Source organism: Anas acuta, chromosome 2, assembly GCF_963932015.1.
Source record: "Anas acuta chromosome 2, bAnaAcu1.1, whole genome shotgun sequence".
NCBI classification, from domain to species: domain Eukaryota; kingdom Metazoa; phylum Chordata; class Aves; order Anseriformes; family Anatidae; genus Anas; species Anas acuta.
Window position 1 is genome coordinate 20,209,361 of NC_088980.1, and position 14,787 is coordinate 20,224,147.

The 14,787-nt window shown below is 36.8% G+C and overlaps 1 protein-coding gene across 2 annotated transcripts in view; it reads right to left on the reverse strand.

The window, feature by feature from the left end:
• PLXDC2 (plexin domain containing 2) overlaps nt 1-14,787 on the reverse strand; it is a 271,670-nt gene that overhangs the window by 35,384 nt on the left and 221,499 nt on the right. For both annotated transcript variants that reach the window (XM_068673780.1, XM_068673781.1), the window contains 2 exons: nt 10,908-11,003; nt 9,899-9,980 (listed from right to left, as the gene is read on the reverse strand). In XM_068673780.1, the coding sequence (XP_068529881.1) occupies nt 9,899-9,980; nt 10,908-11,003 (178 nt within the window). The remainder of the gene's footprint in view (nt 1-9,898; nt 9,981-10,907; nt 11,004-14,787) is intronic.

Genomic DNA, 14,787 nt, shown 5'->3' on the forward strand with positions numbered 1-14,787 from the left:
TCAAACAATGAATTTCTAATGCTCAGGAAGCTTCGCATCCCAGACTCTTTTTAATTTGCTAGAAAATCTACATCAAAAAATATTTGGTATGGGAAGATGTAGTTACATCTGTACAAGTGACTGTATCTGTATGACCACAGAACTGACAATTAAACAAATCTAACTGGGACTCCCATTTGGCGATATATTTCAGTGAAACTAAAAAGTAAAGAAAAAGAAAAAAAATGAGCAAAAACTTTCAATTAAAATACATAATTTATTTAAATGTTTGTTTTATTTAATTCCCTTGTAATGAGAGCATTTTCTAATAATAAGTGAAAGCCACAAAATTGGCAGAAGACATTAGATTTCTCTATAGATAGTAATACAGTAGGTAGGATGTTTATATGAAGGAAAGCAAAATGAAGGCTTCCACAGCAGTACATTCACCTATGTTTTATAAAGTACCCTAGAGTTAGGCATGATTGCCTGAGCTATCTGTCTCCACTGAAGTGTCATGAACAAAACTTGGAGGTTTTCTGAATTGGTTTGTTCTTCGTTTTGGCTCTTTCTCTTTTACAAACACTTGCAATAGGGCAAGAAATGGGCAGTTGAGAAAGTGATTATCTAGACCAACAATTTAGGATATAACGGGAAGGTGTAATAGCTCATTTCTGTTATCTAGTCTCATGAACATTCAAGTATTTTGAAATAGGTACACAGCAATGCATTTTTGAAAACATCTTATTTTCTGACATTTAAGGAAGAAGTCAGGAACTATGAATTACATTCATCTCAGGCATGAAAAGGAGAAAATCTAATACCTTATTCCTCACTAAATAAACGTTCTGCCAAGAACTATTAAGCCTATTGGACAAAATGTACCTACTGCACAATCATCATTTTTGCTAATCTATTAATGAAGCTTTTATGTAACTGAATTTATCTGACAAATTGTCCTGAAGTTATAAAGCTTGGAGTGTCTGTAGCATTCCCCAGGATAAACAAACAGTGCAGAATTAAGTTTGAACTAAACTTTATTGAGATTTCAAAGATTTACAGCTGATAAGGAAATTGCAGTCCTAGGTATGAATGGTTCATTAAAGACAAAGTGTTTTTTTTTTTTTTTTTTTTTTTCTTTCTTATTATTCCAATACAATAAGTGAGGAACAAAAGGGTACTAGTGTATAAAAGAATAGTAAAAGAAGTTTCTACAGAAAAGAGCTGTGCTATCTACCTGTTTATTTGGTGTTTTACCACTATTTTATCTTGTGTGTCTTCGAAATTAAACATGGAAATTAAATACAAATTTGTGATCCTCCTTCCAAGCAAATCAGGAAAAGTAAATACTTTCAAAGGTGTAAATAACAGCTGGATGTCTGCTTCCCCTTGTCTAAGTGGGATTTAAGTTCTTAACTGTCCTCTTTATCTTTGATAACTCCTTTCTGTGTTTATTATGAGACACCTTAAGAATGTGAGATATTTGACAGACCTACAAGAGACAGATTTGGCTGGGGGATGATTCAACTCTAGAGTTCTACAGTGTATCTAGTGCACTGGCTGTTGTTGCTGTAATATGTCACAGGCCTACAAGGGCTACTGCACCTTTGCTGCAGTTCTGGGTTCCAAGACTGAACATTTTATTTGTATTAATCATCGGAATTGTACCACACAATGTGTGATCAAGAAGAATTACAGAAATTCCACAATAATTCCATGGAATCTAGCTACTAACAATTTCCACAATCTTGTCCAACTTGTAAAAAGACATTTATTTGATATTTATCTGTGTACGGATGTATGAATTTCAGTGAAAAGCTAGTTCACTACGATACAGGCTAACTTTCCATAAAAATATGTTAAGAACTCATGATCCTGTATGTTCCATAATGGAAGTTAGATTTCAGTCTCACTGAAGTTTATACTGTGTTAAAAATAGTATTGCTATCCCACTTGAGAAGATCTAAGATCTTGTGAGGCTTCCTTCTCTGTATTGCAAACAATACCATCACTAATCTCACTCTGGTTTAAGAAAATACTTTGTTCGTTAAGCACTTCTCTGGCAGTTTCTTTTCTTGCTTTGCTCCCATCAGGCTTCCCATGCATATAAAATTCTCAATTATTGAATGCTAATTTCCTAACAGATTTTTGCAGATCATGTGTTCAAATTAGCTTGTCAAATTAAGAAAGAGCAGCTTGAAAATGATTTGAAGAAGTTGGGTGTGGAGGAATTTTCTGCTAAATAAAGTATAGATTTAGTTATCTTACCATTCTTATCAGTAATGTATCAGTGCTGACAAATCTACACATTCATTCTTGATATATTCGTTGTACTTGATAAAAATGACGATGTCTCAACACAACTTTTACAACAGAAGAAAAAATATGGCATTTTAAACAGAGCAGACTGATGAAAGGACCGAATTTCTACAGAGAATTTCTGTCTGCTCCATAATCAGGAAAGAAACAGTATTCAAGTTAGAAAAATAGTACTGACATTACTTCTCATTTATCATGGGCTAGATTTGATCTAATTCAACAAACCTCTTGTTAAGACACAAGTGTTAGGACTCTGACATATTTTCATATAAAACCACTCCAGCATAGAGAAGTGTTGTTGGTGAAATACACGTTCTAGAGACAGATAGTCTGGGCACATTTCTTTTACTTTGCCTGAAGCAGCAGTATAATCAGCAAATTCATGAAGTTATATACACTGATAGAGTGGAATACATTTTGCAGAACACACTATATTTTAAATCTCTAGCCCTTCTAAAGCATTTAAAATGAGATTTTCCCTGTCATTTGTATATGAATCTATTACACTGATTGGATTATATATGCTCCCTCTGGTGGTTTACTTAATCCATACAATTTTTTTTTCTTCTGTTATTCAATGGCTAATACTGTGGACAATTTTGTAATAACAGCACGGTACTGTCAGTTAAATGGTGATGGAATAAAACCAGCTTGAATAATAATCAGCAAGTCTTCTCCCCGTCTTTTAATTTGGGATTGGAATATGCAACCCTGAAGCAAACAAACAAGGAAAACTAAACCCTTAAATATTTAAAAACAGAAACTATTTAAAAGTGAGCATTTCAATGAAAATTGAGCTCTCCAAATGGTAGCACAAGAAAATAGAAACAGAAGTAGAAAGATTTTTCATGCTGATGAAGTAAAACTTCCTTCCCTACACAGTACAAAGCGTTTTGACACCTTGCACTACAAAGTCCAGGATAGCTACTTCATCCATCAAACCAACAGTAATTTCAGTTTTATGCTTTCACTGTAATTTCATTGCATAAGAACTTCAAGAACTTTTGAAGACTGTGTTTATAACGTCTAAGTTAAAAACTTCTAGATTTCATTTTTGTTTATTTGTTATTAAAGAGCTTCATAGTTTTGGTAAAATAACCTAAGGGGCTTATACCAAAGCACATAATAACAAAAGATATGTATTAAATGTTCGCTGCATGATTAGGATAATACATCTGTTTTCTCATCTGATGAGTATTTTCAGTTCTGATCTTGTCCACTGCCTTTCCCTGTTCCATAATGGAATCTACAACCTTGGTTACAATGCCAGCTATCAAATAAAGATGAGAAGAAGGTAGATATTTAACAGCAAGCTATGTGTACAGTCAGTGCTTCTTATTTATATTTAATGTCTTTTTTTCTAAATCAGGTGTTTCATGTAGTCAGATTGTATAATATTAATTTTTATGCTTTTGTAATTCTATATGGATAGTATTTTACTAGCCCAATAAATACTTTAGTTTACATAAGATTATAAATTATATTACAATACTTGATTCAAGATTTTTTTTTCCTTTTCCTGATATTAAAGATTTCCAGGTATAAAGTCAGAGTTAACTGAATATGTTTCCAATGTATTTCTCAAAGAAGAATAAATAAACAAGACATTTCAAACTTTCCTAGAAGTTCAGAAAAAAAGGCAACAATTTTTAAAATTTCTATTACTTAAGGCCAGTGTGGGAAACTGTCACTTCATATTTCAACTGTTAAATGTTTTCTTAAGAATGGCAAGTGCCTCAAGATTTTCCCTTCCATGCTTTTCAGGTAATCAGTACAGAATACAAAATAACCTACCTCTTTATTTTCTGCTTAGATGGGAGCCGTGATTGACATAAAAAAAAAAATTAGAAATATTGAGACTTAAATCTCACTATTGTTGCTATTTCCTGACATTTGTGATTTTTCACTTTGCTCAGAACACATTTCATAAAGAAAAGCAGTAACATTTTGGTTTACAGACCCACTGCTGTTTTTAGCATTCAGCATTAAAGGAAAATGTATCAGAAATGGGATTCCCTCATCTTTTTAATTCAAGATTGTCTTAAAATTTCAGGAATCCTTGGAAATTGTGCATATGCTCAGAGTCATGGGAACAGATCTAACGTTAATGAATTCATTCAGTTTCTGCATGGTGGGCAGTTATAGGTAAAGGGGTAAAAGTAATCCAAGTTTCAGCCACATGAGAAAAACGCTAAGTTTTTCTGGTGTTTTATAGACATAGTTTCAGAGCTTTCTGCTATATCTGGATCTATCTTATCTTCCATATTTATATTTAGTTTATTTTATGTATGGAACAGTTCTCCCTCTTCTACATGGTTCAAAAAAAGAAAAAAAAATCTTCTAGGAGAATTCTCCATCTGCTGAAGTCATATGAAAATGAAGTACCTTCTCTTCAGTTATAATGGAACTATATGACATACTTTATGTTAGATTTCAGAGTGGATAGTTTGATGATCCGTTATGAAAAGTAAAACCATTATTCAAGCTTGTAGCGAGCAACAGGAATAGAGGTTTTTGCTCTGAATTACCTTTAAGGATAACCTACACCTCTAAAGACTGAAGAGCAGGCACTGCAGTTGGACTGAAGTCACAGGTAGGAAACAATCCACTGTGTTGCAAAATAAAATTATTTTCATTCCAATACAGATTGCCCACATGGGGGAGTGCAGTTATTCTGCAATGACTCTCCTGTCAATTTTCCTTGTTCAGATATTGTTTTTTTGAACACTTTCTATTTTTCCAACTACTGTACTTGATTGTGTGAATTATTCAATATGTGTTTTAAATTTTGTGCAAAGAAAAAAAGATACAAGATGCTGTTTTCAGCAGCACAGTTGCTCTGGATAAATGGGATCATAACTTGTTGAGAAAAAAGGGTTGTAGAATAAGTAGAGTTGTTTCCCATTGGATACATGCTTCCATGTTATCACATGGAAGATGATCTTCTCTGGTAGTTCTCTTTTTAGAGTACCAAAGTGCTACTGCAGCTCTGCAGGAGGAGCATCACTGTCTGTTACAGTCACGTGAGCCTCATTACTCTGTCAGTCTCCTCATTGTCAAGCAGGCCCTCTCCTGCTGCAGAAAGTGGACCAAATGGATCAATTAGCAGAGTACTGCCACACTGGAACCTTCCAGTACCATGTTCAACACTTTCTTCAGGTTTTGCACCAAAGGCTAGATGCCATTCCCTTTGGGCTTTGCCTATGAGAAAAGAGGCCTTTGGTTTCTCACTTCCCAGACCAATGTGTCCAGCCAGTGACATCATTCTCTACTCTGCAGCCCAGAAGCACTACTTGGGCATTACTCCTAAACATCCACTTCTGCTTAGTCAAAAACCCCTCCTAGTACTCACTGTAAAGTGTAAATATTAATATTCTTTCTTCACTAGGCACTTCTGAAATGTCTAAGTTGATACTTCATGTAGTGCTTTGCCCTTGTTTTTCCAAGTAGATTTTATTCAGCTGCAGAAGAACAATGTTTATCACAACAGAAAATAAAAGTCTAGGGCAATTTAGTCTAGGCTAGTAACTGAGGAGCAGTGATACAGAAAAAGCAGAACCACTGTGATGAAGGAACTCAGAGCTTTCTATTCCTTACAATTTTTAACTAGAATAATTAGGTATTATTTTGACACAGTTTCTTTATCATATGCAAAAAGAATACTTTAACATAATGAATTTATTTTTGAGGGGGGTAAAAACAATGTATTACTGAAATAAATGATTAGGCACTTTGTAGTGATCCAGATATCTAAACTGAGCAATGAAATAAAGATTTTTCTATATGAATATAATGTGAAAGAACACAGTGAGTAACAGCAAGATAAAAGAGAGGCACTGGGCAAGAATGCAGGTGACAGTATTGTAGGAAACACAAAATTATCAAAGTTGACAGGAATGAATTTTCATCACAACAAACCTAGACCGTAATATACCCGTAATAAAAAATAAAAATGGTGCTCAATTTTAACATTTTGGGAAGCAAGTTGCCCCTTTTCACAAATTTTGTTTCCACTTCTTATTTCAGATCTGTTTCTCTGTAGAATTGAATTAGTTGAAATAAGTTACTCTTTATTTTTCAGAAGCTGAAGAGGGACAAGAAAGGCAACAGGGCCTGAGACAGGCATTGTTACCACAGCCATATTGGTGTAGAAAATGAGAGTTTTAAAAATAAGGGGTACAATCTAGTGTAAAAATAAGGTGTTCAGGGGACCATCCTTAAAGGTTTTCAAGATCCAGCTAATTCAAGTATTGAGCAAACTGGTCTGAGCTCACAGCTGACCCAGATTTGAGCAGGTGGTTGGACTGGATGACCTCTAGCAGGTTCTTCCAATATGAATTATTTTACGATTCTAAACACATTCCTGCATTTGCTCAAGCCCAGCCTGCTATCACTCATCCTTATAGAAATAAATTGGACAATATGACTGTTTTTAAACTACTACAATTTCTGTGCAGATGCATGATCTTAGTTTGCTTTTCTGGATCTATACTTAAAAAAAATAAAAAATAAAAAATTAATACCAGTTCCTGCTTTTGCTGCTGGTCAAATGATGTCTGAACACAGCCTGCATGAAATTACAGTCTCAATACAGTTAGTAATGGTATAATTAACAGCAATAAAGCTCTTCAGTCTATCTGCTGCATATCATCAAAGGTACAACAGTGCTGCAGTGTGGAGCTGACTGTTTTTGGGAAACAGAGCAAGGATCCTTCACAGTAGGTTCATCTTTGATTGCTGTGTGATCTTCACAGGGAAAAAAGAGCACGACTTTTTTTCATGTGGACTTTAATTGAATAGAAATAGATGTGTTGAGACTGTATGTTTTTCAGGAGCAAATTGCATTTTGCCAATTATGAATGGGTAGTCACAAATTCATCTGACCATATGGAAGGAAAAAGTGCAACTACATGCTTCGTGTTGTATCCTACTAATGGTGAAGTATAAAACCCTTTCTGTTCTCCACAGTGAATTTGTGCCTCAGTGAACAAAATAGTAATTCTAGAACTTGGGAAAATCAGTTCTTCAGAAACTACAGAAGAAAACAAAGGATCTCAGGGTTCGCCAGATCTTCATAAGAGGTGTGAACCTTATTATCTCTTCATATTTACTTGTATAAATAAATTTATCTAAACAGAAATGAGAACACTGGCTACAAAGTAACAGACTCTTCTAACAGATAGTGCTACAACATTTATTAATTGAAGGAGAACCAAGCAACGCATGAAAGCAAGAAACTGATAAAGTAAACAAGATCTATTCATGCTTGCTTGGGAAGGTTCTCTACAACTATCCTTATTCTTGAAGACGTTTTATACGTTTTGTGCCTTCAGCTTCAATTCCATACAAAAGAGCTTTTTGCAAAACACTGAGAACAAGAGTGACTTATCAAATTACTTATTGTGAGAGATGAAGCTTAAGAAAACATAATAAGAGTGACCCCAAGTTCTTAATATCTGGTTCATCATCTATTTTTCAGTTCTTCAACATGGTATCAAATCATTACAGTATTTTAGAATGCTAATAGCCTTTTTCTCCTTTCATTACACATACACTTTATACATAAGATTTCTGAACCTAGTCACTGGGGTTGAAAAACAAAATGATACATAGCCATTATGATACTGCATTTTGTGTCAGAGAACCAGTGTAAAATAAATTCATACTATGAAGATTCATTTCATGAAGATCAATGAAATTCAGTAACAGAAGAACTTTTTTGTAAAGGCTACAGCTGTGGAATTGCCATTTTACTGTCTTTGCTCCAGCTTCTGCACAGTCTAAATCATTTGTACTACTGACTTGACTGTCCTTGTGAATCATAGAGTCATTTAGGTTGGAAAAGAGCTCTAAGATCATCATGTCTAACCATTAACCTAGGACTACCAAGTCTACCACTAACCTATATCACTAAACACCACATTACAGATCTTTTAAATACCTCACGGGATGGTGATTCGACTATTTCCCTGGGAAGCCTGTTCCAATGCAGCACAACCCTTTCAGTAAAGAAATTTCTCCTAATACCCAAACTAAATCTCTCCTGGTGCAACTTGAGGCCATTTTCTCTTGTCCCATTGCTTGCTACTTGGGAGAAGAGATCAAACCCCACATTGCTACAACCTCCTTTAAGGTAATTAAGGAGAATGATATGGTCTCCCCTGAGCCTCCTTTTCTCTAGGCCAAATAACCCCATCTGCGTCACCTGCTCCTCATAAGACTTGTCCTCTAGACACTTCACCAGCTTCGTTGCCCTTCTCTTGGCATGCTCAAGTACCTCGATGTCCTTGTAGTGTGGGGCCCAAAGCTGAACACAGGTGTAATCAAGGTGTGACCTCACCAGAGCTGAGTACAGAGGAACAATCACTTTCCTAGTCCTGCTTTCCACACTACTACTGATAGTAGCCAGGATGTTGTTGGCTTTTTTGCCCACCTGAGCACTCTGCTGGTTCATATTCAGTCTATCTGCTCATATTCAGCCAGCAGAGTGCTCAGGTGGTCATATTGGTCATATTATTGACCAATACTTCCAGGTCCTTTTCTGCTGTGCAACTTTCCATCCACTTTACAGCCCCAGCCTGTAGCACTGCATAAGGTTATTGTGCCTCAAGTGAAGGACCCGGCACTTAGACTTGTTAACCCTCATACAGTTGGCCTCAGCCCATTGTTCTGCCTACCCAGATCCTTCTGCAGAACCCTCCTACCCTTGGGAGGATCAACACTTGCACCTAACTTGGTGTCATTTATAAACTGAGGGTTCACTTGATCCCCTCATCCAGATCAGTGATATAGATGTTGAAGAGAACTGTCTCCAGTACTGAGCCCTGGGGGACACCTCTAGTGTCCCAGTAGACCAGATTCCAACTGGATTTAACTCCACTCACCACAATTTGCGTCTTTTTACCCAGCGAAGCATATGCCTGACCAAGCTATGAGCAGCCAGCTTCTCCAGGAGAATGCTGTGGGAAACAGTGCCAAAAGCTTTACTGAAGTCTAGGTAGACAAAATCCACAGTCTTTCGCTCAACAAGTGGGTCACCTTGTCATAAAATGTGGCAGTGAGAGGCTGAAGACACCAAATGTGACCACTAAGTATGATGAGAAGTTAAAAGAGAAAAGAATCTGAGTCCCTGGATGTGTCAGTCTTCCTACTGTGAAAAGAACAAGCATGCTTTTATAGTTACATTGCCACCCCATACCTCTTATGGTTACATTATTTTTGATGAAGCAATGGATACAGGTAGAAAACATGAATTTTATTCTGATTTCTACTTCATGTGGAGTCCTTCAGAATAATTTTAAAGTGGGGTTAAGGAAACAGGAACAAGGGCTTAACTCCTAAGACAACTGTTTTGACCTTTGCTGCTTAATTTCTTTGCTGAAATGAAACGGGACAACGTGATCACTAGCCACACTTCAACTGAGGTATATATCCATGTGAATGCATGTATATAAAACATAACATCCCCCTGTACTGAGTAACCTATTGGAAATATTTTTGGATATCCTTTGATCACATCTGTATACCCGTATCAAAAATAAATAAATAAATAAATAAATAAATAAATAAATAAATAAATAAATAAATAAATACTCTTTACCTTTGGAGTTTACTGCACCAACTGCAGTTGAAGCCAATCTGGGCAGTGACACAAGGACCACAGCTGTTGAACTGGAGACAAGCTAGGAAGCAGATATATAAACAGAAATCACTACATTAATCTCACAAAAGGTATAAGAAAAGGATACATCTTCAGATAGTATATATTTACAGAATGAGTAGGTTCTAAGATGATCAAAATAACACACTAAACCCAACCTATTACAATGCAATGCACAACCATATGCACAGAGGTACATTCTATTTGTAGGATTTCATTTGTATTCCATTTGTAAATATAATCTCATTTCCACAACACCTCTTTCAACTTCATTGCCTTTTTTTTTTTTTTTTTGTTATATCTTTCTGCATAGTATTTCCTTAAATCTTTGTTCTCTGGCTCCAGAGTTCCTGGGTGTTGTTAACGTTCAGACCTACACAAATAGTAAGACTGGCAGGAAAGTGTGCAAGGACTGTAACTGGATTAGAAAACAGGAAAAAGGCTGTTTCCATTTTATTTTATATTTTTTATTTTTTCACAATACTATAACTGTTGGTTTAAACCCAGATATTTCTAAACAATGTAGTTTTACCTTGGACAAAAAAAAAAATAAATAAATGAATTGCAAAATGCATTTGGGGATGTTCCTTTGAGAAGGGATGCACAGTACACAGAAGTATTTGTGTTTGCTTTGCAAGCATGAAAAAATGTTATTTTTTCGTGAGGAAACAAACATAAGCATTCTTCTGAAAAAAATGATTTGACACAGATTTCATTCATAACCTACGGGGAGCTATATGCCTATGCTAATGTAACTTGTGATACATGAGGATGCATTAGATAATGCATCATCCAGATGGGAATAAATTTGAGAGTGGGTAAATGAATCTGTCCATAACTCCAAGTTCACAGATAAAACAAAATACTTTAAATTGTGTGTGTGTTGTAAATGAGGTTGCCCCCAGATCTGGCTTCTGCCCATGTGCTGCCTATGTTTTGTTTTACTTACTTGGAAGAGGTATCATTTCAACAGCTGACAGGTTGGTGATCTTTGACATCTGCAGTTCCACCCTATGGTATTCATAAATTGTTCTTCTACGGACATCTACCAGGAAAAAGAAAAAATCATACTTTATTATTTTGTAGTCTGTAGATTGTGAAAAATAGTGGATGCAATGATTGCTCACTGTGCCTTAAGTGTACATGGCACCAATTTTCCTCAAGGATAAATTTTTAACTTTACATATTTTGGAGGAACATGCTAAAGCTATAGTTTTTTGTTTGTTTGTTTGTTTTGTTTGTTTCCACTTGAGAAATTGTCAGTGCTGACTAAATAGGTACCCCTTCCTGGTAAATGATTACAAAATTGCTGAGTGAGCTCTCAAGCATCTTATTTGTTCATTTAGGTAGAAATTCTGAGCATACTGTCAGGCATTTTAGGGTATATTTCAGACGCTTACTTTCCTATGACATTTTTCAGCTTACATACTTAAGAGAAATGTTTTATATGTTCACTTTGTCAGTTGTTGTCAAGATGTGCAAACAAAACTAAGTTCATTGCTTAATCAAATTTGTTAGCTACAAGCTAGTTCATATCTAAATACACCAAAATATTTTTTTTTCATATTATAAAATTATAGTAAAGAAGACAAGTCTTCCTAAACAGGCATTGTAATGCATAATCTTTACACAAGCTAACTGCACCTAAGTTTCTGAAAGCAGAAATTCAATACAGTCAATGCACTGTTCTTATGGGCTTTGAATACATAGAAAACTGTAGGACCTAAGAACAGGATAAGTGTGAAAAAGACACATAAACACTGGTTTCCAGATCACTATCCTATCATTTATTTTCAGTATTCCAGATTTTAAGTGTCTGGCTGCAATGTAGAGTGGCAAATTAGCACATTTGTAAATTAAAATTGCATACCATTACTGCCTACCTAACAAAATAATAATGTTTTCCTGATGTCTTGGATTCAAAATCATGTGCCAACTATGTTCTTTTTGAAGGTCTGCTAAACTTCAACTGAACAATGCTAAATATAATCAGTGACCTCTGTGGAACAATGCCAGAGAGGAATAAGTTTACGTACAAAGGATTAACAGGTTACTCAGTTCAGTCTGGTCTGAGGCTATATGCAACAGAAGAAAAGGAATTAAAGACTGCCACAGACTCAATCTTTGATAGGTTTTTGCACTGCTAGGTTTGTATGCTTAAGACACACCTTGCTACTCGGTATAAAGGCTATGTTTCTGCAGCTTGAAGTAATTTCCCAGCTGGTATGCAACTACATAGCACCAAAATGTAAGTATTTTCACAGTCTCCTGGTAGGATGTTGCAGGCATTTTTCAGATGGAAAATGGAACCTCAACTAAAATCAGGAAAATAACAAATAATAATTCTTAAGGGAAGAGAAAAAATGATGTAACGTCCCAAGCCTAAGGTGCCTCTTGGCATAAGGGTACAAGGTTTTCTAGGAAAAGACAAATGGCCAACCCGTAAAAGTGTGAGAATACCCCTCACTGCATACAAAAAATAAACAAACAAAAACCCCATGAAACATTGAACTACATGTATCAGTTTGACTGGAATAAGCAGGGGGAATCTCAGAGGATGGAGAAGCTGTGCTGAGGTTGGGTGAGGTAACTCTCCTGAGTTGGCCACGGTTACTGTTTGGGAAGCAGCTTCTTCATCCTCCCTCACTGCATAAGCTCCCAGACACAGGTAGGTAGAATCTGGCTTGACAATCATATTTATACTTAGCTCCAAAGCACTTCTTCCTGTAATTTATTTGAGGCTGACTCAGATTTGAGGCTTAACCCTTTCTGATAGAGGATTTCTCTCTTGGTTTGAAGTGTACCTATAACTGAGCTAGAATGACCTACATAGTCATTCTGACTGGATAAAGGGCAGATATTGGGATGTGCCAAACATTTCCCCTAACAAATGCCTTGTACTTATCTATGTCCTTCCAGCCCACTGGAGAGAAAGGATTTTCAAGACAAAGGTAATGTTGTACTAGGGTGGAGAAAATCTCTCACCAGCAGTGAGAGGTCTATGTTCCCAGGATGGTAAGACCTACAAAAGCACCTACCAAATCAGTGATCAGAAAATGTGTTTTAAATGAACTCCTGCTAATGCTGAAGACTGTAATTTGTTTCCACAAAAATTTTTATTATTCTGTCTCCCACCTACCCCTCTTATCCCCCCAAAAAAGAAATAAAATAAAATAAAATTGTGGGTGTCAGTACTTTAACTGAAGTCTATTTCATTATTAGTGGTACTGACTGGTGTGCTATATAACCTTACTTACTCTGAATCTTCCCTAGCAGATTCCCTGCATGGTTTGCAAGACATAAGAAGTTTCTGGCTTCCCAAAAAACTAAGGTCACAGACACTTTCATCTCATCCAGAGCATGACAATGCTAAAAACACTGTTGATAAAGAGAAGTATGTTAGCCCATGGAGTATGAATGTCCACTTTGATTAAGTATTCCCTAGCTTTATTCTCTTCCACCAAGGGTACATCTTCCTTTCTCCTCCCTTGTGTCCTGGTTTCTGGGACTTGGGATTCCTGAAAGTCAGTCTTGCTGCTAAAGACTGAGGTAAAAAAGGCATGCAGGACCTCTCATTTTATCAGTATATTTTGTGCTCTGATCAAAAATAACACAAAGTTTTGGTAAGATTAATGGAGAGTTTGTTCATTGCTAAAATAAAATGTTAGGTTGCAACTAATGCTTTTTCATTTTTCATCTTCACTGAAGATGCTGAAGAAAAGGGAGGAGAGAAGACTTGCTTACAGAATAAGTAAAGCTACTATCCCTTCACTATTCATGGTCTCGTCTAACTGGAAAATGTCCATTAAATCTTCTTAATGTCTTATAAAAAGGAAAAATAATTATTAAAGGAAAAATCATGTACAAGTGTTTTCAGGAAAAGAAATCAGGGTGGTCACAGAATCACAGAATCACAGAATCACAGAATTTCTAGATTGGAAGAGACCTCAAGATCATCGAGTCCAACCTCTGACCTAACACTAACAAGTCTTCCACTAAGCTCCATATCACTAAGCTCTACATCTAAATGTCTTTTAAAGACCTCCAGGGATGGTGACTCAACCACTTCCCTGGGCAGCCTGTTCCAATGCCTAACAACCCTCTCAGTAAAGAAGTTCTTCCTAACATCCAACCTAAAACTCCCCTGGTGCAAGTTTAGCCCATTCCCCCTCGTCCTGTCACCAGGCACGTGAGAGAATAGACCAAACCCCACCTCGCTACAGCCTCCTTTAAGGCACCTGTAGAGAGCAATAAGGTCGCCCCTGAGCCTCCTCTTCTCCAGGCTGAATAAGCCCAGCTCCTCATAAGACTTGTTCTCCAGACCCCTCACCAGCTTCGTCGCCCTTCTCTGGACCCGCTCAAGCACCTCCATGTCCTTCTTGTAGCAAGGGGCCCAAAACTGAACACACTACTCGAGGTGTGGCCTCACCAGAGTCGAGTACAGGGGGACAATCACTTCCCTAGACCTGCTGGCCACACTGCTTCTTATACAAGCCAGGATGCTGTTGGCCTTCTTGGCCACCTGAGCACACTGCTGGCTCATATTCAGCTGACTATCCATCAATACTCCCAGGTCCTTCTCTGCCTGGCAGCTTTCCAACCACTCATCTCCCAGCCTGTAGCTCTGCTTGGGGTTATTGCACCCCAGGTACAGGACCCGGCACTTGGCCTTGTTGAACTTTGTAGAGTTGACCTCAGCCCATGGGTCCAGCCTATCCAGATCCTCCTGTAGAGCCTTCCTGCCCTTGAGCAGATCGACACATGCACCTAATTTGGTGTCATCTGCAATAATTTTTCAGACAAATCAGGTCCTTATAATTTATCAGACA